Source organism: Stigmatopora argus, chromosome 14, assembly GCF_051989625.1.
Source record: "Stigmatopora argus isolate UIUO_Sarg chromosome 14, RoL_Sarg_1.0, whole genome shotgun sequence".
NCBI classification, from domain to species: Eukaryota; Metazoa; Chordata; class Actinopteri; order Syngnathiformes; family Syngnathidae; genus Stigmatopora; species Stigmatopora argus.
Genome location: NC_135400.1, coordinates 12,832,973 through 12,859,019, shown reverse-complemented (window position 1 = coordinate 12,859,019; position 26,047 = coordinate 12,832,973). Strand labels below are relative to the sequence as shown.

Below are 26,047 nucleotides of genomic sequence, written 5' to 3'. Positions count from 1 at the left end.
ACAACTTGACATATTTAGAAAGATAAAAAAAATTCTATGTGGCACACCTGAGGTTATTTACTGTCTATTACATTCACAGTGTGAAGGAAATGATAATTCAATTTTGGAATGTTTTATTGAATAGAAGTGAACACGAGAGGTTCACACTAACATGCAGTTCAGTTATGAGGTGTTCTACGTAGTCTAAATCTTCAGTCTTTAACATTGTCGTCAGTCTTGTCTAAATCCTCTGACACTGACTGTACATCTCCCTGTTGAAAGAACAATGTCCACATTAATTTTAAATGTACCCTCAGATAATTGTACTGCAAAACTAGCAGTGGTTCTCTAATCATTAGCAAGGCATATTGTTGAAACACTACCAGCTCTTTACATTCAGAGATTACAGTGCTTCTCAATTAATTTCTGAACATTCACAAAAAAAGGAAATACAGATATAGTATACTCACCATATCTTCTTGTTTCTTGTTAAATAAACATCTCAACCATTTCTTGTACTCCTCTCTAATCTGGACAGGGCATGGTAATTGAATTAGTCTGTTGCAATTCTACATTTAAGAGTTCTATGACACTGTCTTGAATGTGAGCCTATATAAAGCAAATTTGTATAAGAAATATGGATTGTGTAGATTTTTTTTTTAATGTTATTGGTAGTAATTAGTAGGGTCTGACCTCTTTGTTGAGGACACAGTGCACCATGTACAGCAAGGTCCCTTGCTGGGAGTTGAGAAGAATGAAGAGGACATGGAAGAAAAGGTTGCTTTGGTATAGTCCAATAATCCAAGCACAACCCAATATGGCAAACTGGGCCACAATTTTAAAAATAATCAACCTATATTGAGGCATGAAGTCATTATTGTCATTTTCAGATTACAGTCTGTTCAAATAAAATGATTTAATGAGATTCAAAACAAGATCAAGTCTCAAAAATGCATTATTACAGTTACTCACCACTCTGATTGTTTTGAATCTTAATCACTATTAAAAAAAGAGCAAAAAATGCAACGTACCTTGTGTCTGCGGATTGAGAGACATCACTTCTCATGTCAATCAAAGTAGGTCTCAGACTCCACAAAGTAGCACAAAACAAGATTATATTGAGCTGGCAGAAAAGGCATAGTCACCATAAATTTTAAGATCGGTTTTATCTCGAGCTATTTTATTTTGAGCCCCACGACTATGATTAAAAATCAACTCTATAAGCTACTCACTGCAAGGACAGCAATGATGGGCCCTGATGCAGCCCACCTGAAGTTTTGGTTTAGCGACAACCAGCAGCTGAAAGTCAAGCCCATATTCTCATATATGCCTGTATAATTCTGTACATATTACTCATTAATAAAAACATGTGCATATTGATGTTTCGGTGACTCACTCTTTTGAATTGGTGGCTCCATATCCATCAGAGTACACCAGTGCAGAGACACCCACATTCACAAACGGAACACCGTAGCCAATTAAGTAGAGCAAGAGCCTAGGAAGACCATCTCTTTGGATCACCTGCACTCTGGAGAGTTTACGGACCAGCAGGTAAAGCTGCACGGCTTCCAACAGCATCCACACAAAGCTTGCAACTACTAAGAAGTGAAGAAGACCAGCTATGACGGTGCAAGCCAGCTGTGGAAACATTAGGAGAGTGAGTACTCATTGGTTGTTGTTGATAAGCAACCAAACCTGTTGTTGGTGTACCTCATCTTCAAAATATCTGTCATTCCACAGCAGCAGGAGATGGGATAAAGAAAGGCTGAGACACAAATGAAAACGTGCCGTATTGTTGATTTTGGGGTTCCAGCTACATAGCAGAAAGGTGAGGATGGCCAAGGCAAAGAAAAAAAGGCCAACAGTGACACAGATTCTATTCATCCATTCTAAAAATGAATCCTCTGGTGGAGGCTGAGAAAAAGAACACCCTGTCAGTAATAAACAAATACACGCATTTGTTTAGAGTTAGCAAAAAATAGATATACCTCGCCAATTTGAAGGATTAGGGCAAATGTGGAGAGATGAGAGCAGCTACACACGGTGAAGTTCTCATTTGAATATGCAACCCAGCATCCATTTACTGACCATTTCATTGTTTCAGTTCCTTCTTTGTCCATCTCTTCTGTTTTGCCTTCCCAGTACACACAAGTCACCACACCAGATTCAGGTAATATCTGATCAAATCAGGATTAGGAAGTGCGCTACAAGTTAGTAAACATTGTATAGTGGATAGTAAAAAAGGTGTTTTAAAATGAGACATGGAACCCTCTTGTGTTGAAGAGTGAAGTTAACAGGTTCAGTGAGATTGGTGCTGTTCTCTGATGGTAAGACTGCAGTGATAACATCCGAGTACATCTCTGTCTTGTTCTCAGTTTCAAAGTATTGATGACTGAGAAGACTCTCCATACCTGTCAGCGTCATAAAGGCCACCGCAACTGAACCTGGTGGATTCCACAATGAAGCACAGGTCAAACAACTCAAGTATAGATAATTTATTTGGTGAAGAATAAACATGAAAACCTATGTTCTGGAATCAACAGATAAAGAATTTTGACCACACAATCAAATAGTGCCTAATGAAGAAACACTGTTCTTCAATGACGAACATTGAAAATCAATAATGTGTATTTATGACATATATTTTTATTCATTTTCATAATCACTAGTAGAATTTCTGGCATGATTTGCATCCAGACATACTGTCACAAATGATTAAAAAAATATTTTCCCTAAAATTGCATGAAACATTCATAGAATTATTTAAATTCTTTTAAAATTGTTTTTAAATTCTCACCGTTGTCGTTTTTTGCCAGACTTTTGAGGTTAATGTCCATGATGTTTTCATTCACAAAAAGCTGAGAACCACTTTCATTAATACTCCCAGGCACAAAAGTCTCAAGGGTAAACACTACACACAAGATTTGTAATAAATTAATTCCACTGCAATATTACAGAATCCATGTGGCATTCAAGATTACATACAACAGGTGAAAATATCTTACCTACTGCCGAACTGTTCAAAATAATTTTTGTTTTATTCTGATCTGGTGACACCATGGCACTTATGAGAAGGTCTGAAATGGCAAGAATCTTACTTCCCGTCTCTCCATCTCCTTCACTGCTCACCTTGATATTCCTGACCCGTGGTCCAACACCCGACACCTCCTTTAGCACATATTTAATGCAATTTTAGGTGTGTCCATTAAAAAGATAAGCATATATAATTGTATAACTAATACCATAGATGCTGAAAAGCTGTTTTCTACTGTCTGGAGAGTGAATCAAAACAGTGAGAGAGTATGAGTCATCAATATCATGAAAAGTTATGATGAAATCATAGTACAAATGTTATTCTTTGTTTGAATGAGCACATTATGAAGTTTCTCTTTTCTAATGAGGTTCATTAGTGTAAGTATTTCCAACTAAACCACTGATTAAATGTGTTATCTACAGTACAAATATGGATGCCTTGTTTTTGTTTTAAACAAAGAAAGGCCCAAAAAAATACATCAACACATTTCTAGATTATAAAAATGTATATTTATATTAATTTTAATAATTCATTATAATGGTAAAATTGTTTTAAAGGCACAACATTAAAAAATAGAAGATAATTTATAGGTACTGACTGGCACTGGTAAAAGGATTTCTGTATTGTTTAGAAGTTGTTGGTCCATGTTGTCAAGAAATATTCTTTCTTTTGTTTGGCCCTGTAACAAATACAACCACATTAATTCATTTAACTTTAAACTATATATCTGATTTAATGCATTGGATTTTGCTGTGTTTATATCATTCAAGATTAGGCTTGGAATATACAGTATGACCCATTTAAAACATAACTCACTGCTGCAGGATGTATCTCATTGAGAATATCTTGAAGGCCTGTGGAATTATAGAAATTATTATTAAATAAATACATACCACATTATAGTGTATTTTACACATACTTTTACAAAAAGAGACTCCAGTAATCCATATAATCCCAGTTGAAGGGTAAAAACTATCTGGACAGGAACAATAGAATGTCCCAAGTGCATTGGTACAAATGGTTTGATAACCACATATACCCGGCATCTCACTACACTCATTAATATCTACACAAAGACAAAAAGAAAAATAATTAAAAAGATAAATACAGCCAAATGCATATTCAGGGTCACTGCCTCTAGATTTGATAAATCATACCTGAGCAAGGATTGACATCGCTTGCAATCACTTCTGGGTTATTCAGATGATATCCATTGAAGCAGGTACAAATATATGAGCCCAACGTGTTTGTGCAGTTAGAAACCGGACCACAAACTGTTGCATCTTCATTACACTCATCAATATCTGAGGAGCAGAAATGACAACATTTTTCAGTTACCATAAAAACTGCCTGGTTATCTGTGAAAAAAACAGCTTCTCCAAATTATACTTAAACAAAACAACCCTGAGTAACGACATGGCCTAGGTATAGTGAAGGTGTAGGCAGGGGTCTCCCTAAAAATGACAATACCCACCTTTTTGAAAAGTATATATTTTGAAATATTGTATTTTCACAACTTGAGGAGTTTATGTTCATCACTTTTTCACCTAAAATGAGTGCTTAAAGGTTTTGCCCCATGAATTAAAGTCCCATTTAAAGTGCTCTTTACCTGATCTTGTATTGTATGGTGTTTAATTTTAATAATAGCTAGAAACTGTGGGAGGACCAAATAAAAACTGTCCTGGCACTGGTCTATAGGATTAGTTGATAAACACTACCTAGTCTGGAGATGCATATGAATAGTGAATTTCACTTGAATTTAGTGGAGTGTTGCTTTTCCACAAAGTGAAGGTTTACCAAGACAGTTGTTTTGGTCATCCGGTGACTGGTCTGGATTAGTTGGAGAGAAACCCACTTGGCATTCACAGGTATAAAGACCAGGTATGTTGCTGCATTCAGAGTGGGGACCACACAGCATGGAATCCATGCATTCATCAATATCTGACAATGAAACAAGCAGAGATGTGAACACGTCTGATCAGGGTGGAATTTCCCTAATTCCCACACAATAATAATAATAATAAGAACATACCTTGGCAAATTGGAGAGGTGTCATTCCCATTTTGGTAACCTTCATTGCATTGACATTCAAAACTTCCCGCTGTATTTATGCATGTCCCATCGTCACCACATGGGTTTATAAGACACTCATCAATATCTTTCAGGTGGCAAAAAACAAACATAAAAAAGGATTAGCCTGTAAGGCATAACATCCTGGTATTAAAACACAATCAGAACAATACCTGTGCATTCATTGTCTTTTCCAGGGGGCTGTTTTTGGTTTGCAGCATTGAATCCAACGAGACAGCTACAAGTGTATGCTCCAACTGTGTTGTTACAATCAGAATTAGGACCGCAAACAGTTGGATTTGTCGTACACTCGTCTATATCTATTTAGAGAGATGTAGAAAAGGTATAAGAACGTCAACTGAGCATCTTACTGTACTCAAAAGTAGCGAGGGGGTGTTTGGATGCACGTAATTACCAGTACACCCATAGGAAATATTTGTCGGCAGATGATCTGGGAGTAATTCATACCCAGTTACACAAGTGCACCCTCCATCAGCGTTACACTGCGCAAGTGGTCCACAAGAATCATTTCTACACAAAGAATGGTCTTAAAAAACACATGAAAGTCATCAAATAACAAAAATCACAAATTAAGTCATCATATTGCACGTGGGTTCTTACAGGTAACAAATCCAGAACTGCCAACAGGGTGAGCTGTCGGTTTATGGATGTAGAATTCTCCTGGACAGAGCACCACTTCCATTGTTATTGCATAATTATTACAAGCTCCATTATTAGCATACGCCAATCCTGTTGTGGCCGTGTCAGATTTCTCAGGAGGATATCCAAATGACAAATAAATAGGTAACGAAAAACCACCACGAGGTCCTGATTGGCAGCCTGTAATTATTCTGTCTCCACCAATCCCAGTAAAGCGTGACCACTGACTTGTAAGGTGATTATCATCATGTGAGTAGCCAGAGAAGGAAGAAGATGTAAAGGCTGTATTGCGATAGGATTCAGTAACATTGATGTAGTTGTCACAGGACCCTGCATGAGAAGGCATTTAGATATTATGATGGGTGCATGTCATTACTTTGTGAATAAAGTAAGTATAGAATAGCATAAATAGTATTAGTAGTGAATAATAAAAAATAATAAAGTATTTTTCCACCTACCAGGAGGATAGGCAGAATGTCCAATGATGAAAAATGATCCTTGGAGAAAAAAAACAGATTATCTCAATAGAAAATAAATAATACACAAACTTTTAGTGTGAAAATTATTATGTGCATTTTTAAATTGACACAGTAAGAGATACATATTAAAATAACAAAATGTTACAATGTTATTAACACATGGATCTTGTAAAGTACAAAAAAAAACGAAACAAAACATTGTTTGGTTTGTGACCTCATTATACTGCAGAGATATTCACAAGAAAAAAACAACTAAATCCTTAATATTATTGTTTTTGGGGTGGCATCTGTTATTTAAAGACATTTACAGAGAACATACACACTCCTGGAATTAAACTTTCCTCATTACTATACATAATGAGGAAACATTGTTTTTTTACGGATTAATGTCATTGAAGTATTATTTTTGATGTTTTGCAATATGTTTCATTTTGTTCTGCATTTTCATACCACAAACCCACACAGTTAATGGAGTAGTTAATTCACTTTGTTATCCTAAAGTTTCTGAAAGTAGTGAAATAATAATATTTATCTTGCATAAACTTACCCAGGAGAAGTCTTAGAACGCAGCATTTCATGATGACAAGAAAACATGCAAATCTCTCCAACGCAAAAATACAAGAGAGGTTTTCAAAAAGTTGTGTTCTCAATGTCTTGCCTTAATGCAAAAGACTATGCAAATGTGCTGTTTCTGTTTGGGATTTAAGACAGGCAAGTTATAGACCAGATACGAAGAGTAGGATTGAGTCGTATATTAACACCATTCTTCTTTACAATGTTGACAACAATGATGACAAGTGGTACAGAAAACAGATGTTTATTTGATAATACCATGGTTATGGTGATTTTTATTGATAGTTTTAGTTAACTGCATTTCCTCAAACTGAAGTTGCATCTAATATTTTACCATACCCATTTACTTATAGGTTTTAAATCCATGTAACATTCCTCCTGATGCTAATGATGTATCAGCTCTGATGTTTTAAAAATAACATGATGTCATTTATGACCAGTTCTCATATGACAAAACTGAGAGGATTATGTAATTTCCTCCCTTAGAATGCACTGAGAATCTAGGAACGTTTGTACGAAAGACTGTCACCTCAACCTTTGTGTTCATTTATGTGAACACAGCATGTGCAGCCAATATGCACATCAATGGCCATGATTTACAAAGATGGTTCAGAAGAATGTGTCCGATGTCCAAGTGGATACACATGACAGCAAGGGCACGATATCATCCAAGAGGTGATCAAATTATACATTTTTATCTTGAATTTCTCATGAAGAAGGCTGAAATATCACCGTTTTATAGTGGTTATATAAAGCCTCTTGGTATAAATGACCCAGGGCTTAAGGTTGACCCTTGACTGTTCACCGAATACAGACCAATTTCTAAGATAATAATCAGACATAGGCTTTGTCATCATCATTGACTCAACAAAAGCCCAATTGTCATCATACCCATGGCTTTTTTTTGCTTGTAGTTCAAATGGCTCGGACGTAAAACCTGCTACAAGGCCACAACACAAGTGTAAGATATTTCGGTGGTGGCCGTGCTGCATGGTCAGTTTGATTAATCACATTGTTGTCACAGTGTACTATTCAGTGATCAAGCATTATTGTTTTTATTCCTACAGAAATTCAGTGTCTTTCCTGAAACACACAGCCCTCGACCGCAGAGGCACACCACCTCTTCATTGAACATGGTGAAAGAGAGTGAAAGCCTCTTAGTGAAAAAGAAAGTACTACATGTGTCCTTTCAAGAAAATAACAAAACCACAGGTGCCCCATGTCACCCAGACCTGGAACAGGAAAATACAAATTGGGGACCAAAAGAGAATACAGCCAACATCCAAAAACCTATTGAAGAAAAAAGCAAGTAAGTCTGTCACAATTCCATTAATTTGAAATGTAGGTTTTAGAAAATTTCATATAAAATTTGGACATTTTGAAATGTAAAGAATTGAAAATATGTTAAATGTTTGGTAAATATATTGAAGTTGGATTCATGTGCATATCCTGAAAAAAAGAATGGGAAGGTTTAGAATTTTTTGTGCCATAGGAAATGAATGGGACTTTTTTTTTAATTTCTGGGAAAAAAATCCATCTATTTGCAAGGCAAGGCATACATTTTTGGGAAAATTTCAGGATAGTAAAAGTGTGTATAGGGAGTACAGAAGTGAATAGGCGAGGAGAATAAGATTAAGATGAAGCACATTACATGCAACGCTACAATAAAAAAAACGAAGTATTATATGACTGAAGGCGGTAAGGTGTTAGAAACAATGTTCACAAAAAGGCTTTTTCATCAACAGGGATTTTGTGCAAGGTGACCTCATTCCCACTAACAAAAAGAAGTCAAATTGGTTGCGGTGGCTCAAGGTAAGTTTAATGTTGGGCCGTTAATATAAACTGACTCCCACTATTGATGACAAATGTAATGTGTTTTGACATAAATGTTTAATAAGTGTGATTCTGATTGAATATCAAACTTGAGGATCTGTTTATTTGCTGAATCCTGGGAAATCCAGCATAACCCTTCAATCCAGCAGAAGATAATTCAAATCTGTCCCTATAGCAGAGTGGCCACTGAGTGGGTGAAAGTGAAGCCTCACGTGGATTAATCCGTTTTTATTTCTTGCCACAGAGATGTCAAGTGGGCCCAAAATCGATGGAACTGTGCAATTTAAGACAGAACTGCACCTCTTCTAACCCAGACAGCACTTTGGGGCTCGATTGTCTTGCCAGTTGTAAAAAACTGAAGAAAAAATACAATGAATGGATTGCATCTTCATCCATTAAGTCCCCCAGTCTTAAGCGGTTCAAATTACTTGGGTAAGTCTTTATAATAATATCAATACCAGGGCTATTTATCCAAAGGTACCGATACCTTTTAAGTGCTTATTAGAATGCACCAAGAAACATCCCTCTAATATCAGCCAGCTATTTTCATTCATTAAGATCAGGGGTGTCAGACTCGGGTTGGTTCGTGGGCCACGTTAACGTCAACTTGATTTCATGTGGGCCGGACCATTTTAGATATAATATTTAGATTTTTTTTAAATAAATGGATTAAAAGAACTGGATTAAAATCCCTGAATATTCAGTTTTTTATAGATCTAAAACAATTTTTATTTCAGCTTTTTGTAAATATATTTTTAGATTTTACAAAATGAATTTTGAACTAAAATAACAGAAAAAATGGATTAAAAAATTACAATTATTGATTTAAAAGGGGGAAAATTAGGAAATTTAATATACATCTATACTCTTCATTTTAATTTGATCCTAAAACAGAAAGTCGGCACTCTTGATTTACTTTCCCGGGCCACACAAAATGATGCGGCGGGCCAGATTTGCCCCCCGGGCCGCGACTTTGACACATGTGATATATAGATACGTAGTTTTATAGTTTTTTTTCTCTTAGTAGTCCATAACTTTGATCACTGTTAGTGTTTGACAAAACTGTTTCCATATAGCTGACTTGGGGTAAAATAACACAAAATGCCCCATTGAAAAGTGTCTTAATATTACTCCAGGCTATTTTCTCTTCGTCATAAGTAAACTTCACTGGTTAAACGAAAAAACAATGGTCAACAATGATGGTGTGTACATTGCATACACATCCTACAAAAAGAGGTCCATTGGAAAATGATGAATGTTTTGACTGTGTTCACGTTTTGAATTTCTTGTCCATTAGGTTTCCCAACCCAGCACAGATCTGCTACATGAACGCCAGCCTCCAAAGCCTTCTGACTTTAAAGGATTTTGTTGAAGATATCAGCTGTCAGGAATCAATCTGGAGTTTAAATCCTGATGCTACACTAATAAGGTCACGTATCAAACCTCATACTAGTCTATATTTGATTCTTATGACATACTCTCAACTCACACAAATATGTTTTGCCCTTTCCAGATCATTCATGAACATCAGAGCATGTCACAGTTCGAGTAATATTCATAAAAAAATCAACTGCCTTTACTCATTTAAGAACGCAGTATCCCTCTTAGTGCCAGAGTTTCAGGATTTCTGCCAAAAAGTAAAGTTATTTCTGATTTTTTTTTCCAGCTTGAAGAATTTATCTGTGCTTGTATTCGCAGGATGCCCATGAGTTCCTGACTTCTGTACTTAATCAAATAAGAAATCTGAACACAGTACAGCAGAAGCTGGCTATCAAAATGGGAAAGACTTATAAGTGTCCTGTGGAAGAGCACTTTGTATTCAAGATGCAGAACATTAGGATGTGTTTGAGGTACCACTACAAAAATAATCAACTTCTTCCAAACACTGTAAAGATATTCTTTTTCAATGTATCCCTAATAAACTAAAAAAAAACATCTCACAGCTTTTTTTCATTGTATTCTTTAGCTGTAACTATACATTTACAAGAGAGGAAGAATTTACAAACCTGTCCTTAGACCTGCTACCTGGTTTTGGAACAGTGAAAGAAATGCTTCATAATTATCTGAAGGTAAGCCAAGACTACACTTAAAATATCCAAAGACTTGTCTAATCTTGTCTTTGTGTTTTGTACAGAAGACACAGGTGGAGTATAAATGTGAGTGTGGTTCTACTACATCATTGCAGAACTCTTCCTTTATTAGCCTCCCAAGGTGAGACACATTTTATCCATCTCTAGAATGATTTCACATCTGGAACTCTGAACCTCTGACATCCCCATAACTGATGCATATGTACATTATTCTAGCAATCACACTACTTAATTTGATTCTTCTATACCCCCCAAACAGAGTGCTGGTCTTGCACCTGAAGCGCTTTGTGTTTTTTTCAGTGTTTGGGTCGATAAAGATCCAGTGGGCTGTACAACTTTCCAAGAACCTGGTGCTTCCATCCAAACAGGTAAAGTTATATTTTAAAACAACAAATCAGAGACATTTCATACACATTCATATGATCGATTTTTCACAGGGTTATACCTGCTATAGTTTGGTGAGCATCATCAATCATAGTGGCTTTACAACAAGCAGTGGTAAGATAATCTATTTGGGATAATTATGCTTGTTTCGTTCTTACTGTCAAAATCAACAGCATTTAGCTCTTATAAATGGTATAAAATGGGCTAATATTCCATTTCTTTTTAGGACATTATATCACTGATGGAGTGGATCCAGCTATGGAAGATAATGAGCTGACAGATCGCTGGTTTACCTACAATGACTTAGATGTCCAAGAAACAAGTTTGGCCTCTGTATGCGAGAAGCGGCAAACTACTGCTTATGTCCTTTTTTACAGAAGGCTTGAGTAGAAGGTCATGTTGCCCAATACTGTAGTAGTGACAGGGACTCTGATCCTTCGGGAGACAAGAGACGAGTAGCCAAATGAGACGGCTACAATGTCAGTGAATTGCTTGTGATCCCACAAGATGAGTATTCACACAGCTCTCCAGCAACTTGCTTCCAAAGCTCTCACTCTATATGAAGGTCAGTCAAGTCCTTCTCTTGAAAGTGGCAGTAATTTGTCTAAATTTAGTTAATATCTATAATGCATTATTTGGGGGGGAAATTGGATTCAAAAAACTATTGGCATTGAATATGTTCAATTCTTTGAAAAAAATGTATGGAATTGAATTTAAAAAAACATACTTAAAATTATTTAAATTTTAGCATCACTGGTGAGCTATTCTTAGACATAAGTGTGTTACTTTTTGTCTCTGCTCTACAGAAAAAAATCACTGAGAAATAAGCAATGCAACAAAAAAATATATATTGCCTTAATTTTTAGGCATTAAAGTGATAAAATATAGAGAGACCGGCATTAAAACACTTAAATAAATCAGGAGAGTTGCTTACTATTTATTTTAAGCAGGATCATGACGTGAAACATTCTGATTCTTATTTGCGATTGTTTTAACCTTTTTGCTGTAGCTAAAACATAGTCCAGAATAATTTTGGTCTTTTTTAATTGCCACATTTTAATCATATTTGGCACTCAATGTTTCTATATATATACGTACTACCAGACAAGCAAATACTACCAATCACGTGAGCAAAAATCGCGGAACCTTTATTTTGCGTGTTTCCACACTACAATAAACTCAGACGGACCAAAGCGTGTGCGCCGCAAAATTGTTCTCTTATAAACAAACGCATCTTTGACAATTCATATTGCAGATCTCTAAATTTCCTACCCACATTTCCTCTTAAGTATAACGTAAGTGCACATTTAGTTAGTATTGTTCATTAACTGGCGTCACCCATCCGCGGTAGTATTGCATATTATTTAGAGTCTGTTTCTTGTGTAGATGATGCATACAATCATGCTTGTTATGATAGAACTATTCTCTTAGTATGGTAAATGTTATACTATTAACCATGCGTAATCTTGTCTTTTTCTAGTGTTCATTTATTGGACTCGCAGTCAAAACAAATGATGGCGTCACTGGTAAGTAATTGCTTGGAGAAATAATGTTTACTTGCAATAAGGGGGCTTTGATCATTTTAATTATTGCTTTTTTACTATATAACTGATAAGATGCTTTATTGGGGGCATGAGAGCGATGGATTACTTTAAGAAAATTGCTGTTTATATTGCAGGGGAGTAGCAGTTCTTCAGGCACTGAATATACTGTACGAGTTCCTAAGTGAGTTGTAAAATTCATATTGTATTTTGAAGAAAAAAAATCTGAATTGTGCCGATTTTATTTATGGATTTCACTGAATTTTTTGTCCATCAACTTTGTCTGACTGCTGAGACAACCAGATTGACCTTATACGTAGTATATTACTTTAAATACATGTTTTTTAAAATGATGTTACTGTTTTTTCACCGATAGAAATACGAGCAAGAAATACAACATAATGGCTTTTAACGCTGGAGATAAAGTCAACTGTTCAACGTGGACACAGGTAAATGTAGTCAGTGTTTTCCCGCATTAACACTGTTAAGATTAAAACGGTATAAGCTGATGGTATTGAAAGAATTTTTGTTGCAATAGTCGTTTACAAGAAAGAAAATCTAAAATACACAACATTTTTTGAATACTTGACATCTGAACTCCTTTCCGTCAGGCTCGAATGGAGAGAGACATGAGTGCTCGGAAGATATATGGCGACGAAGAGACACCAGATGGGGCAGCTGGTAGCGAGTTTGGCAAAAAGCAGCGTGAGGAAGCGCGACGGAAGAAGTATGGCATTGTAACACGTGAGTTCAAAGTAGAGGACCAGCCTTGGATTCTAAAAGTCAACGGGAAGGCAGGCAAAAGGTGCGATACTCTCTATCTAAATCGTGTTTCCTCTTTCATTGTTTACCTATATAAATCGATAAGCAAATTACAATCTCTCTCTTTAAATAAGGTTCAAAGGCCTGAAGAAAGGGGGCGTCACAGAAAATGCGTCCTACTACATCTTCACTCAGTGTCCAGATGGTGCATTTGAAGCCTTCCCTGTTCATGGCTGGTACAACTTTACCCCAGTGGCGAAACATAGAACTCTTACTGCGGAGGAGGCCGAAGAGGAGTGGGGCAGGTGAGAGAAGGGAAAAATTAGAAAATAGGAAAAGACACCCATGTTTCACATGGTTTGCTCAATATATACTCTATTATGTACACAGGAGGAACAAGGTAGTGAATCACTTCAGCATCATGCTACAGAGACGCCTGCGTGAGCAAACGCAGGGTGATGAGGAAGAGGAGGAGAATGAGAAATCAACAAAGAAGAAAAAGGGTGGCGGTCGAGGGGGTGAACTGCGCATCCATGATCTGGAAGATGACTTTGAAATGAGCAGTGAAGATAGTGACAATAGTGGCGAAGGTGGGGAAGTGCGCACTGGGATATGTTTGCCCAAATGGAGCACCTCATTTGAGGAAAACATACACCTTTCCCTGCTTTGCTTTTAGATGGAGAAGGCAAGGCCAAAAAGAATCAAACCGCTAAAGGAAAATCAAAGAAGAAGAAGAAGAGTAATGAGAAGGATGCCTTGGAAGACAGTGATGATGGTGACCAAGAGGGTCTGGAGGTGGATTACATGTCGGATGAAAGCAGGTCAGATTCGAGGCACTGTGCTTTCCTTTTTTTTCCCATTAAAACCAATAAAACATGCAATTTTTATGCACGAAGCGCATTCTCACAAAGAGAGCAGATGTTTGTCCACTCGGTCTATCCATGCATGGTCCTTTGTCTTGTCTTTTATAAGCAGTTCAGAGGAAGAACCTGATAAAGGAAAGCCCAGCAAAGGAGAAGACCTTCCTAAAGGTCAAACCAGTCTATTATGATTGTCCATCATTGAGATGATTCATATGATGTGCTGAAATATGTCTTTACTTTACAGGGATCGATGAGGCCTCAGAAAGCGAGGAAGAGAGTGAAGAGGAGAAACAGAATGAGGAGGAAGCAAAGGAGGAGGAAGAAGAGGAGGAAGGAAAGAAAACACAGGCACCGACAGAAAAGAAGAAAAAAAAAGGTACAGACCTGATAGTGGGTGACAAAGGCAAAATCCTGTCAAGGAAAAAAATGAACCAAACAATACCCCAAATAATAAAACTTGCAGTATCATTTTATATGATTAATCTTTCTATCGTGTGGCTTTGTGTTTGACAGACAGTAGCGGTGAATCGGACAGCTCAGACGACAGTGATATTGAGGGAGAAACGGCTTCTGCTTTGTTTATGGCGGTCAGTAAGTGGGAATAATGAAGTGATCGTTCTGGTTTTAAAAACTAGATCATTACATAAATTGAATTGAATAAGCTAAATGTCACTGTAAACATTTTCCTTTTGTAGAAGAAGCGTACTCCTCCGAAACGTGCTGCTGGACGTGGCTCTGCCGGAAGCTCCAGAACTGGCAGCCGACCAGGGACGCCATCCATAGACCCTGCCGCAACATCCAACACACTACGTGCTGCTGCCAGCAAGCTAGAGCAAGGTGCACGCACACACTCATACTTCTTATAATCAACTGGTAGCATATCTGGTACGAATCCAGTCTAATTTCCCAACAGGCAAAAGACAGCCACAAGTTCCAGGAACAGACTCCCCTGCTGCCAAAAGGCTCAAAATGGACCCCAGCAGTCAGAGTCCTGCTCCCTCTGGAAAGAGTACACCTCAACCGCCATCAGGAAAATCTACTCCCAGTTCCAGGTACCGTGTTATCGCGCATTCTTTATACATCTGCCTTTGTATTTTTTAATCATGTGTCTGATGTTTTCAATCTTTCATCCGACAGTGATGTGCAACTAACAGAAGAAGCGGTACGTCGCTACCTTATCCGGAAACCGATGACCACCAAAGACCTGCTAAAGAAATTTCAGACCAAGCGCACAGGACTGAGCAGTGAGAAGACTGTCAACGTCTTGGCTCAAATTCTGAAACGTCTCAATCCAGAGCGGAAAAACGTTAATGATAAAATGCATTTTTATCTCACGGAATGAGATAGGATAGGTTGCCATGACCGTTTTGAGGACAAGTCCTGTGCTCTCGAGAATTGGTAGAATCAACAAGGACGGTGGGGAATGGTGGGAAGTAAATAATTTCATCTAGATATAGTTTTGAACTGCTCCAAATGAAATTGTCAACTAATTAAAAAAAATCATGTAAATTCACAGCAGTCAAGTGAAAAGAACTGCATTGCCAGTGGCACTGAATGATTTAACACAGGAATTTGGACATTCTAAATGCATTAAGTAGAATGTTTTCTAATAAAAAACCAAAACAACCACATTTGTTTTTCCTTTCCACCAAGTGTTTCAGATGTAGCCAATTTAAGTCTTATACATTTATTTTGAAGGTAAGGTATATGAGGATCCCACCTTCCAAGTGAAAATTTTCATTTAACACAGTAATTATAATTCATTTGTCTAGCTTGTCTTGTCACAAAGATATATTTATGATCAATAAAAAAGGGTATTCTTTTCCAATAAGCTTTTATTTGAACACATTCCCTTTTAAAGTGGCCACCCATGTTAGTCATTTGTCAGATAAACACTTTTTGCAAACCACATGGATCAATTTAACAGTTAAACAAACAACAACTGGGACTAGGCAATCAGTTACAGCTTGACATGTTAGTGAAATGTGTGACAAACTGCATTTCTAAAGCATGATTAAAATCTTCAACATGACTGAACAATTATCTCTCATCTTGTCTGGAAGATGGTCAGATACGATGACATAGCAGCATGTAAATTAGCTCCTTCCAATCCCAGGCAGCAAGTGGTGAGTGACTGGATTGGAAAATCAACATTTAAAACCCCAAATAACTACTTTGGTTCATTTTGGAAGTCATCTTCAGCGCTTCCTCCACAGGATGTACGTCATCAGCAGAATGAGGCCGGCCGATAGGCCTGCGATGACAAACTGGTGTATGGAGAGCACATTCTCTAGCGTGTGGATCCTCTCCTCCATGGCACTGGTGTGGAAGTAGTCATAGATCCCGGCTGTGATGCTCCACAGCGCCCAAATGGCATCCAGCACCAGCGGCATCGCGGACGGGTTCGGCAGTTAGGCGGTACAGCTGGAAATAAATAAATCACAAGTCACATTATAACATCAGTTGTTAGAAGCAGGATGATTTTCAGCATCCATTCATGAATACTACCAGTAGTATAGTAGTTTGCGATATGTAAACTGACTTTAAGACTAAAAAGTTGCAGGCAGCCTATACGTCACTTCTAGGCGACGCAAACACCAATTCACAAACAGCTGTTCAAAACATCCTTCTAGATATCGCGTTTTTTGCATGCGAATTTAAAGGTTGTTTAGATATTATGCGATGCATTTTAGAATCAGCGAGACCGGTTATGAATTCAATGCTAAGCCTTCCATCACGTAGAGGAGCCATCGCAAATTCTCCGTCTGAAAAGCAAAAAAAGTTGCTCACCGCATCCGCCAACTCAAATCGCGATCTTCCCGCAGAATAGCCGCAGCCTCTCTGCCGGCCGATGGGAAGAACCGGCGGTTTTCAAGACATCACAACCGAGCCGAGGAGGACATATTTCTCGAGGCGGACATTGCTTCCTGGTCCCGAGCCTCTCCTACATTATGCCACTTCCGGCTCGATTAAATGACGCCACTGCCTCCTCCAATAGCGACGCGCTACCAAGATAGCTCGTTTACGTGATAACTACGACTGAAGCGTCAGCCTTTCCACCAAAAGGCGTCCAGAAAGCGTCATACCGTGTCGTCCGGTGAGACTTTATAAGTGTCAATATCTGATTAAAATTATTTGGTTGCACAAAGTTTGTGACCTACTGTGGGTAGTCGCCTGCATAAACCATAGAGGAGATAGCGACACCGTACAAGGAATTGAATGGTTAGCATTGTTTACAATCGGGTTTAAAAAAAAACCTCATTTTAGTTGTAAACATATGCTATGAAAATGGGTTTTGACCTTATACTAAAACTCATATGACACTCGTTCACGCACTATCAGGCGCGGTGGCCAAGTGGTAAGGCGTCGGTCTCGTAAACCGAAGATCGCGGGTTCGAACCCCGTCCGTGCCTATTAGGAAATGGAAGCTGCAAGATACTTTTGAACGGAGGTGAAAGTGCTTCTTCGTTCCTAAATGACAGAGTGTTTACAGAATTCCTTCATCGTGTAAATAGTTTCATGTTTAAATGCATGGATTTTGATTAAAAACCGATTAACTAGTTGTTGTTCTTTATTGTCTTAAAAGGACTGACTAATAACACGGGGGGACAATTTTTCACCTAATGTCAATCACAGGTTGGTTGCATCGAGATAATGGGGAAGGTCACAAATACAAAACACAGATGGGGAAGTTAACAAATACAAAACACAGATGGGGAAGGTCACAAATATAAAATGCACTTAATATGCAGTATTTATTTCACACAGACAAGACAAAGGATTTGTACGAGCGATGTTATGAAGTTAACTCGGATCCATTTAAATTTTAAAAAGTAGTTCACTCGAAATATGTGTGCGTGTGTAAAGCGAACGAGTTTTGTGGTTTAGTGGGTGTGACGCTAGGACCCAGAGCAGAAGGAAACCGAAAGAGTTCCCCAACATGGCGGACCAAAGCAAGGAAAGTTCCGATCCGAAATTCTTCAGCGAAATATTAAGGTATATTCATTCATTTTCTGAACCGCTTTATCCTCACGAGGGTCGCGGGGGTGCTGGAGCATATCCCAGCTGAGTTTCGGGCGCGAGGCGAGGGGCACCTGAATCGGTTGCCAGTCGATCGCAGTATTAAGGTTTATTTTTGTACATTTTTTGTATACTTTTGATTAATTTTGTTTACTTTTGTTGCACATTTAAGGTGAATGAAGTGGTAATTATGTAAAGTTTAATTGGCTTTCGAATCTACTGCAAATCAAGACAGTCGCTGTGTTTTTACTGATAAAGTGGGAAAAGTTTGTTTTATATTCGCTGTATATTTTATTTTAGGATCTTGTGTAATTCCCTAACATGGCTTTAGGGTAGACATACGTGTTTGAAACTGGTGTGCACACACGCATCATTATTGTTTGTCTTTCAGCCCGTCTGAACTGTTTTCAGCTCGAACCCGGTGTCACAAGATCCCGACTGTGGGTCAGAAAGACTTTTCACCCGACGACTCTGAGGAGCAGCGACAACGTCTGGAGCAGAGTTTGAGCGAGCACTGGAGCCTTGTGTCGGAGGAGCGAGTTGAGAGGCTGTAAGAGGGCGAACAATGGCCTTGATACTTTCAGTTTTGCTTCTTCTGTAACACTTCTTTACCTTGGCAGAGGTAACCTGGTGAAGGCCATCTGGATTCCCGATGATCAGGTTGTGCAGCTTGAGTCACCGGCGGTGAGGGGCCATCCTTAATTTTTTTCTTTCTGTAATGCTATTATTAGGTGAGCATTCACTTTTAACCTGACATGTCTTGTTTCGCAGGGCAAGTTCTGGCAGACAATGGGATTCTCCGCCAATGGCAAGCAATACCTTCAAATGGAAGAGGCGCTCTACCTCATGGAGTGTGTGAGTGGCAACTAAAATTCTGAGTATCTCTTTTTCCCCCATCTCCTAACGTCTCTATTTTGGACCAGGGCAATGTGCAGGTCTTCTCCCAGGATCTGCCGCTCTCCATTCAAGACGGCTATGAATGGTTTCTGTCTTCCAAAACCATCAGCCTGCAGCAATATCAGGTAAAAATGACCACCTACGGTTCACACTCAGTTGCAAATATATTGTAACTGTTTTACGCTCGCTCACCAAGGTGTTTGGGCACCTGAAGAGGCTCGGCTACGTGGTACACAGGTTCGATGCCAGGTAACGAGGTCCCAACGGATATTTCAAGTATGAAACGTCGCCACATCAGCGTAATATTCTGTCTCAGTTCGGAGCCATCGCCGTACGCCAGGCAGCTCAACATGCCACTGTCAAGGGGCCAGAACACACTAAAGAGGAAGCGCAGCAACAGCCCCGTGGCATCTTGCAGGTGGCACAAACCGCAAATATTATATATATCTCCGCTGTGGGTTAGATATTTATTTTTCTTCCTGCTATAGTAAACCACAACAGGAATGTTCTATGAAGAGGCAACCAGAAGAAGTTCAACCAGATCCCGAGTTGAAGCTGAGGGCCGAGTCCCCGGCTCGCACGAGCGGAGGCCGGCCGTGGTGGGCAGTGGACCCCCCGGATGCTAACGAGACCAAGAAGCCCATCCGTGGCCGCACTCCCCATTGGGACAGTTCTATTGTTTTCCCCAATGTGGCCTTTGCACGCAGTTCCTCCACCTCCTTACCGTCTCCCGACCCGTCCCTCCTGCCCGGTGCGCTGACGGTGGGCTCTTGCAACGTCGCACTGTGGATTAGCGCGCTCAACAAGCGGCAGGTCAAGATGTCTGCTAAGGAGAAAAAGAGGGAGCAAAGGAATCAAAAATGGAAAATGTACAGAAACAAAAAGGTCTGAATGTGCCTCGAAATCATGCTTTTAAATTTTTCAAACCTTAATTGAAGCCCCTTCATTTTAAGGAACGACAATGCCGAAACTGGGCCGAGTATCATCAACTGATGACAAAGCGGCAAGCAAATCATGGCAGGCGACCGCAACACTTGTGGAAGATGGAAGTCACTCCTTTACACGACCCCACCCGACCCATATCTACTGGTACCACACATAGCATCTCCTTTTTTAATTCTCTTAATGTAAATAATGTTTTTCTATTTAGTTTTTTATATAAAATACAAAATATGCTAAAGTAGATGTTTTTCTTTCTTTATGTATTTCAAATAAATAAAACAGTAAATGTATTTATGATTCCTATTCATTCTTCTGTTCTGCCTATCCACATAAGGGTCAAAGGGTATTAAATTTTTTTAAATCAACATTTTTAACGTTAAAAACAAAAGAAAACATTTTTAAATGTGGCCAGTCCTCGATGAAAACAGAATAAAGTTATCTAATATAATCTAAAATATATATTGGATGTCCTTTTTGCTGTCCATTGAGTTTAACACCGCAATTATTTTCTTTTCAGGTGAACTACTAAACAAAATCAGCATAATCAAATCCACAAATTTGCTTGAGGGAGCGTCCAGGTATCTGCAAGACTTTGATTGAATATCCCCATTTTCTTTGTCTTGTCAAAACAATATGGATGCCACCTGCTTCTTTCAGCTTGAAAGCCTCGCAGGAGTGGAAGATTTGTTTTAATGTTTACCAGCCCGACACGGTGGCTACTTTTAAGAAGAGCAAACCGGGGAAGCCCTTTGCCCGCATGTGCGTTTGCAGGTGAGTTGACTTTAGACTGCTGGGTTTGTTTGCCAGCCTTTGTCACAGACTTCATTGACGTGTGGCAATCAGTGAGTTTGTTCGTGGTCATGTTACAAACAGACAAAAGTCATGGGACAAACCGCTTTGGAAATTATGCCTACCAAACCAAGTAATCTTGCTGTGTAGGTGTGTCGTGACTTTGAATCAAAACGCCATCATATTGTGACTTTTTAACTATGTAACAACAAAATTCTAAAATCAAAAAGTCCACAAATAGAACACACTGGGGTAAAACTATCATTGTGTTGGAAAAGTATATTTTTCTGATTATGATTCATTAAAAAAGTATTAAGAATAGTAGAAAATTGTACAAAATATGCCAAACTATTTCAGTTGTTGGACAAATAAAATGGTCAACACAGTGAATATGATTCAAATTTGGACATTTTTTTTGTGTTCACTTTTAACTGTGGCTGACACAATATTTCAATGCTAAACCAAATGCCATAAAATTTAGAAAATATGCGGAAGAGATATGACAAAAAAATCTAAGAATGGAAAGCAATACGTATCACACAAAATATTGCAAAATATGACTTTGTTTTGCAGCTTCAGCGGTCCCGTTCCTGACTTGGCGGCCATTAAACAGCTGACCTTCCAGAGTGGCGATGTCCAAGTTATCTTTGCTGTGGTGGATGCCGGCGACATATCCTTTTACACATTCAAAGATTTCCAGCTGCCCACTGACATATATCCATAATACACACCTGGATGCCACACGAGTAATTACTATTTTGAACTCTTATGATGCCATTGGCAGCAATAGACGTCCAATCCATTTGGACTGAAAGGGCTAGCAGCAATCGCCTCTCTGCCCAAATGGATTGGGTATCTTATCGCCCTTAAAATAAGTTGTTAAGTGTGTACTTGGATGTTGTTATCAATATTTAAAAAGTGCTCCTAAAAAGTAAATGGATGACCATTTGAACGTTATTTTTCCCCCTCAATATATTTCCGAGGTGTTTGATCCTTTGGATCCTCTAAATTAGGTGACTTGGACTTGGGATCGTATGCAAAGCACTATAAAACAAGCAAATCACAGTAATAATGGCCTGCAAAGTAGTAGTACTTCAAAAAACAAGACGCTGATCAAAATTGTTTATTTTTATGTATTTTCATTGTACTTTTAAATAAATGTACATTTTTTCATTGTACTTTTTGTTTTAATTAATAGTCAATGCAACACAACTGCACTCCTGACTCCATTTCAAAAGTTTTCTGCAGCTGTTGATTTGTTTACTTAATTAGTCACGTTGCATACAATAAACGAGTGAAGTGATGCGTTCACTGTCCATTGTCTAGCCGTTGACGCAAGCACCGGGGCGCGTACTTATAAAATCTGCTTGGAGCTGTTGAGGCAAACAACAATGTGGGCCTGGCAGACTTTGGTTCTCCTGTTTTTCCTCACTTCAAACGGTGAGTTCCTAGTATATACATCTATATTAGGGCTGTCCCTGATCAAATCACGTCAAAAATATTGTGTTTTTAAAATGTAGTCGTTTACATTTTTTAGGTTAACTAACTAATCAGCTGCTAATCCAACGGATAGTCCCTTCAACCAAAATGGATTGGACGTCTCTCGCCGTCAATTCCAGTGAAACATGATCCCAAGAAGTCAAAATATAATCAAAAAAATAATATACACAATTTTTAATTAATCCATATTTGTATTTACACTAATGAAACAAACAGGGAAAATACAATGTTGCGATAACTTTAAATTGATTTAGAAATACTTTTCCGATCAATACATATTCTCTGTATATTGGATCGAGACTCGGAAAATTTTAGAAATCAGGTGATTTGTGTGTGTATAAATTACCTTATATTTTGTTGCAGTCTCGCTTGGCAGGGCGTCAAACTGCTCTTATTCGGAGCTGCTGGAATACTTGAAGCTCAACACGACCAATGACTTCTTGGCCACCGTCAGGCCCGTCAAGGATTGGAAGGAGGTCACTGTTGTAGCAGTGGACATGCTGCTCTATGGCATCTTGCAGGTGGTAAGTTGCCATCTGGTTGCCAAGATACTCTTCACAATAGATGCTGTCCCATTTCCTTTGCTGGATTTACATAGTAATACATAGATAGATGTCTGTGTGTGTGTGTGTGTGCGTGTATATGTATATATGTATACGTACATTACACTGCTTTCTTGTGTGTATGTGGTATAATTAGTCATATTTTGGGGTGTCTCAATTTGTGTATAGGCCGTTTCTATATCTTTTTCAAGTAGGTAATTATTTTTTAGTTTTCTAGCAAATTGTGCATTTCCACCATTTCAAAAATGTTTCGATATAGGAATTTTAGAATTTCTTTTTCTAATTCTCATGTAATATTTTATAATTGGTGTCATATTTTTAAAGTGTAAAGAAAAATGTCCGCTATTGACTGACTTATACTAGATTTCTCCCCCAGATTATCTGAGTAATTGTCTTTTCTATGCTTTTGTCTGTCCTTAATGTACAGGATTCGAAGCTTCAAATATTCACCAGCCACATTTGGACCCAAATAGTAAGAAGACGCAGTGACGCAGATTAAGGCAACAAGTACATGTTCCGATTGTTTTCTTCTTTTTTGCATCAACAGGTGTGGAAAAATGATTTCCTCACGTGGACGCCGTCTGATTTTTGCGGCATCACCCACTTATCCGTTCCCAGGTCAAAGCTTTGGACACCCGACATAGGCATCCAAGAGGAGTAAGTTGACTCACTCATTACTAATAACATATATGGACAGGTGGTGCTACACATTCACCTCAACATGAGCGCTTAATTGACTTTTTATGTGTTTGCATGTCATAATCAATTGTAAACCAGAGAGGAGAATGAAGACCATAGATTGCCATTCATGCGTGTGTTTGCAGAGTTAATGGACACACAGAAGCATTGGATGTCATTAGTTAGCCAAATGATTTCAAGGGGAACTATAAATAATTAGGTGGAAAAAATCGGATTTTAAAATAGATTAGACATAGATATCCAATATTAATTGAATCATGTACAAAACAATGAAAAATAGTCTCAAAAAGCCATATGTGAAAATCTACGGGAAGTCTGTCATTTCTTTCATCCTTTAGTTGTCATCAAAATGATTGTTTTTGTTGATGTTACAGCACTTCTGACACTGGAAGTATAACGAAGAGCTCCTACGTGACGGTATACTCCAGCGGGCTGTTGCAGATAACGGCACGTCAGCGGCTCTCGTCCACGTGCACCCTCAACCTATTCGCCTTCCCCTTCGACCGACAGGACTGCGACATATCCTTCAGCCCCATGAACACTCACGGTAGGATTGGTCGACGGGCAAAGAGAAGGATGGACCTTTTTCAACGGATGTTGTCCCCGTTCCCCATCAGTCGATTCCATGCAACTCCAGACCTTCAGCGGTGACCAATTCATCAACAATGTCTCGGACCAGATCTTGTTGACACGAGGGGAGTGGACTCTCAAGAAATTAGACATTTTCAGAAATGATACCAGCACGGGTCACCCCCATCTTAGTAAAGTCATTTACAAGGTTAGGTTACAGCCAAATTACATTTTTAGATAAAAAAAAAAAAACCCAAAAAATTACAATCTCATTACCATCTATGGTGTTGTTCATATTTTTGGTGGTAACCTTTGTCTCAGGTGAAGCTGGAGCGCAAACCCATGTTGTACGTGATCAACTTTATCATTCCACTTTTCTACCTGTTGACACTGGACCTGGCATCCTTCTTCATCGACGAGGCACGTGGGGAGAAATTGAGCTTCAAGATCACCATCCTGCTCGCCATCTCCGTCCTCTTGCTCCTTCTCCAGGACATGCTGCCCTCCACCGAGGACAACCTGCCCCTCATCGGTGAGCAATGTCCAAAAATCCAGAATTGGCAAAATCCATCATTAAGAAATACATCAAAATGATAAATATTAGAAAAAAATTAAATCCTTTTGTGTAGAAAATATTTTTAAAAATCAGGATGATGGACATAACTTGATAAATGGTTTTCTTCTTAAGATAGATGGAGAGTAAAAAGATGAAAAATACTTAACTAAGCTTTAAATACTGATATTTTTAGAAAACCGCGGCCTGGTGGATGGTGGTTGGCATTTGAGCCTCACGATTCTAAGATCGAGGGTCCAATCTGACATTTGGGTGTGGAGTTTGTACAAAAAAAGTCACAAAATGCTCTCATGTTTTTTTAGCCAACTTCTGCATTGGTGTGTTTGCCCTGGTGGGCCTTAGTGTGCTTGAAGCAATGCTGGTGAGCTTCCTCATTGACCTGGACGACAAATTCTGCAAGAATCCGGCACGAAAGACCGGCCAGGATGTTCGCTCAGACAAACAAGAGATGAAAGGTTGGTGAAAAATATGATGTTGTCTCCTTGCCGGAAATAACTAAGCATGTTCCTTCAGATGTGGTGAAGGAGAAAGAGGAAGAGGATCCCGTTCAAGTCATAGTTCCGTCGGAGCGCGAACAGCTGAAACTTTTCCTGGAGGAAGTTCGCGCAGCTCAGCAGAAAGCGGCGAGCGCCGGTGATGTTCCCCAGCGCAAATGCTTCCGGCGGATCGCTAAAATCATTGACTTGGTCTATTTTGTTGTTTATTTGATCACTGTTACTGTTTTTCTTGTGGTCATGTATAATGTTTGGATTCCACCTGACTTTTTCAGCTAAGATCTCTGCTCATGTAGCAATTGCTTGGAAATCTCATTTGTTCCATAAAGCACATTTAGTCCCCAAAATATTTTTGGGTGATTTTCTGTAATAACCAGTCACCACTTGCAGCAATAGAAGTAAGAAAAAAATATTGTAATTAACTCATTAGCTGGTGGTGACAGTGAATTCAGAGTGAAAGTAAGAAAACAGATCAACAAACTTCCAATTGCTTTGAGTAAAAATGAATTGGACGTCTCCAGCCGTCTTTGGCACAGACATGATAGTCAATGCCACCTACCCAAATTCAATTAGATTTGACGTCTATCACTGTCATCATAGTCAATAAGTTAAACGTGAGATTCTGTCCTGTATTTGAATGCTAGACATCCTATTTTTCAAATAGTTTTTAATGTGCATAGTATGTTTAATCACCCCCAAAGTGCAAAGTACACGTGTCATATGACATGCTC

General features: G+C 38.6%; 5 protein-coding genes, 1 long non-coding RNA gene and 1 other non-coding gene across 14 annotated transcripts; 5 read left to right on the top strand and 2 right to left on the bottom strand.

The window, feature by feature from the left end:
• Positions 1-176: 176 nt before the first annotated feature.
• On the bottom strand, positions 177-6,089 carry LOC144088285 (uncharacterized). The gene is made up of 21 exons (XM_077618611.1): positions 5,705-6,089; positions 5,499-5,630; positions 5,257-5,403; positions 5,046-5,171; positions 4,811-4,954; positions 4,171-4,317; positions 3,933-4,079; positions 3,830-3,867; positions 3,612-3,692; positions 3,222-3,251; positions 2,985-3,147; positions 2,777-2,890; positions 2,248-2,423; positions 1,968-2,156; positions 1,690-1,893; positions 1,376-1,617; positions 1,212-1,278; positions 1,011-1,102; positions 673-832; positions 450-509; positions 177-251 (listed from the first exon to the last, which is right to left on the bottom strand). The coding sequence occupies exons 1-21, from the start codon at positions 6,087-6,089 to the stop codon at positions 192-194; spliced, it is 2,904 nt and encodes a 967-aa protein (XP_077474737.1). The 3' UTR covers positions 177-191.
• On the top strand, positions 5,839-11,498 carry LOC144088087 (ubiquitin carboxyl-terminal hydrolase 37-like). Of its 4 annotated transcripts, XM_077618313.1 has the most exons (13): positions 7,293-7,470; positions 7,710-7,788; positions 7,863-8,104; positions 8,541-8,607; positions 8,873-9,060; positions 9,926-10,057; positions 10,142-10,265; positions 10,327-10,478; positions 10,595-10,697; positions 10,763-10,839; positions 10,978-11,086; positions 11,156-11,216; positions 11,329-11,498. In XM_077618313.1, the coding sequence occupies exons 1-13, from the start codon at positions 7,400-7,402 to the stop codon at positions 11,490-11,492; spliced, it is 1,569 nt and encodes a 522-aa protein (XP_077474439.1). In that variant the 5' UTR covers positions 7,293-7,399; the 3' UTR covers positions 11,493-11,498. The 4 variants fall into 4 exon arrangements, with proteins under 4 accessions (XP_077474440.1, XP_077474439.1, XP_077474438.1 ...); XM_077618314.1 differs by lacking the exon at positions 7,293-7,470 and adding an exon at positions 5,839-5,992 and having other exon boundaries at positions 9,926-10,265; XM_077618312.1 differs by having other exon boundaries at positions 9,926-10,265.
• A 27-nt stretch (positions 11,499-11,525) lies between these two features.
• Positions 11,526-15,895, top strand: gtf2f1 (general transcription factor IIF, polypeptide 1). 3 transcript variants are annotated; one of them, XM_077618317.1, is made up of 14 exons: positions 11,526-11,667; positions 12,583-12,628; positions 12,781-12,827; positions 13,020-13,092; positions 13,255-13,448; positions 13,540-13,710; positions 13,796-13,995; positions 14,082-14,226; positions 14,378-14,436; positions 14,513-14,644; positions 14,782-14,855; positions 14,964-15,105; positions 15,182-15,320; positions 15,406-15,895. In XM_077618317.1, the coding sequence occupies exons 2-14, from the start codon at positions 12,614-12,616 to the stop codon at positions 15,608-15,610; spliced, it is 1,596 nt and encodes a 531-aa protein (XP_077474443.1). In that variant the 5' UTR covers positions 11,526-11,667; positions 12,583-12,613; the 3' UTR covers positions 15,611-15,895. The 3 variants fall into 3 exon arrangements, with proteins under 3 accessions (XP_077474443.1, XP_077474444.1, XP_077474442.1); XM_077618318.1 differs by lacking the exon at positions 11,526-11,667 and adding an exon at positions 12,239-12,397 and having other exon boundaries at positions 14,381-14,436; XM_077618316.1 differs by lacking the exon at positions 11,526-11,667 and adding an exon at positions 12,239-12,397.
• A 190-nt stretch (positions 15,896-16,085) lies between these two features.
• LOC144088092 (uncharacterized) lies at positions 16,086-17,331 on the bottom strand. Its single transcript, XR_013304809.1, has 2 exons — positions 17,059-17,331; positions 16,086-16,692 (listed from the first exon to the last, which is right to left on the bottom strand). It is a non-coding gene; the product is annotated as an uncharacterized LOC144088092 (long non-coding RNA).
• Positions 17,231-22,221, top strand: tsen54 (TSEN54 tRNA splicing endonuclease subunit). Of its 3 annotated transcripts, none has more exons than XM_077618320.1 (13): positions 17,231-17,365; positions 18,157-18,264; positions 18,680-18,838; positions 18,909-18,972; positions 19,060-19,143; positions 19,212-19,310; positions 19,382-19,434; positions 19,502-19,603; positions 19,674-20,070; positions 20,139-20,274; positions 20,645-20,705; positions 20,785-20,898; positions 21,490-22,221. In XM_077618320.1, the coding sequence occupies exons 2-13, from the start codon at positions 18,209-18,211 to the stop codon at positions 21,638-21,640; spliced, it is 1,476 nt and encodes a 491-aa protein (XP_077474446.1). In that variant the 5' UTR covers positions 17,231-17,365; positions 18,157-18,208; the 3' UTR covers positions 21,641-22,221. The 3 variants fall into 3 exon arrangements, with proteins under 3 accessions (XP_077474446.1, XP_077474447.1, XP_077474445.1); XM_077618321.1 differs by having other exon boundaries at positions 17,284-17,365; positions 18,136-18,264; XM_077618319.1 differs by lacking the exon at positions 17,231-17,365 and having other exon boundaries at positions 17,401-18,264.
• trnat-cgu (transfer RNA threonine (anticodon CGU)) lies at positions 17,610-17,681 on the top strand. Its single transcript has one exon. It is a non-coding gene; the product is annotated as a tRNA-Thr (tRNA).
• Positions 22,206-25,849, top strand: LOC144088091 (5-hydroxytryptamine receptor 3A). The gene is made up of 9 exons (XM_077618322.1): positions 22,206-22,356; positions 22,780-22,940; positions 23,407-23,451; positions 23,527-23,636; positions 24,053-24,225; positions 24,296-24,456; positions 24,570-24,780; positions 25,125-25,277; positions 25,336-25,849. The coding sequence occupies exons 1-9, from the start codon at positions 22,308-22,310 to the stop codon at positions 25,593-25,595; spliced, it is 1,323 nt and encodes a 440-aa protein (XP_077474448.1). The 5' UTR covers positions 22,206-22,307; the 3' UTR covers positions 25,596-25,849.
• The last annotated feature ends 198 nt before the right edge of the window (positions 25,850-26,047 follow it).

Excerpts from the sequence above, each read along its gene's own strand:
- LOC144088091 (XM_077618322.1), top strand. The coding sequence starts at position 22,308 with ATGTGGGCCTGGCAGACTTTGGTTCTCCTGTTTTTCCTCACTTCAAAC. Across the intron at positions 22,357-22,779 it reads GTTTTTCCTCACTTCAAACG|TCTCGCTTGGCAGGGCGTCA; the intron begins GTGAGTTCCTAG and ends ATTTTGTTGCAG. Across the intron at positions 24,457-24,569 it reads TTAGTAAAGTCATTTACAAG|GTGAAGCTGGAGCGCAAACC; the intron begins GTTAGGTTACAG and ends CCTTTGTCTCAG.
- tsen54 (XM_077618320.1), top strand. The coding sequence starts at position 18,209 with ATGGCGGACCAAAGCAAGGAAAGTTCCGATCCGAAATTCTTCAGCGAA. Across the intron at positions 19,311-19,381 it reads TCAGCCTGCAGCAATATCAG|GTGTTTGGGCACCTGAAGAG; the intron begins GTAAAAATGACC and ends TCGCTCACCAAG. Across the intron at positions 20,706-20,784 it reads TTGCTTGAGGGAGCGTCCAG|CTTGAAAGCCTCGCAGGAGT; the intron begins GTATCTGCAAGA and ends TGCTTCTTTCAG.
- gtf2f1 (XM_077618317.1), top strand. Across the intron at positions 14,437-14,512 it reads AGGAGAAGACCTTCCTAAAG|GGATCGATGAGGCCTCAGAA; the intron begins GTCAAACCAGTC and ends TTTACTTTACAG. Across the intron at positions 15,106-15,181 it reads TGCCAGCAAGCTAGAGCAAG|GCAAAAGACAGCCACAAGTT; the intron begins GTGCACGCACAC and ends ATTTCCCAACAG.
- LOC144088285 (XM_077618611.1), bottom strand. The coding sequence starts at position 6,089 with ATGCCTTCTCATGCAGGGTCCTGTGACAACTACATCAATGTTACTGAA. Across the intron at positions 833-1,010 it reads TCTCAATCCGCAGACACAAG|GTTGATTATTTTTAAAATTG; the intron begins GTACGTTGCATT and ends GCCTCAATATAG. Across the intron at positions 510-672 it reads ACTGTGTCCTCAACAAAGAG|ATTAGAGAGGAGTACAAGAA; the intron begins GTCAGACCCTAC and ends TGCCCTGTCCAG.
- LOC144088087 (XM_077618312.1), top strand. The coding sequence starts at position 7,400 with ATGGTTCAGAAGAATGTGTCCGATGTCCAAGTGGATACACATGACAGC. Across the intron at positions 8,608-8,872 it reads ATTGGTTGCGGTGGCTCAAG|AGATGTCAAGTGGGCCCAAA; the intron begins GTAAGTTTAATG and ends TTCTTGCCACAG. Across the intron at positions 10,840-10,977 it reads TCCTTTATTAGCCTCCCAAG|AGTGCTGGTCTTGCACCTGA; the intron begins GTGAGACACATT and ends CCCCCCAAACAG.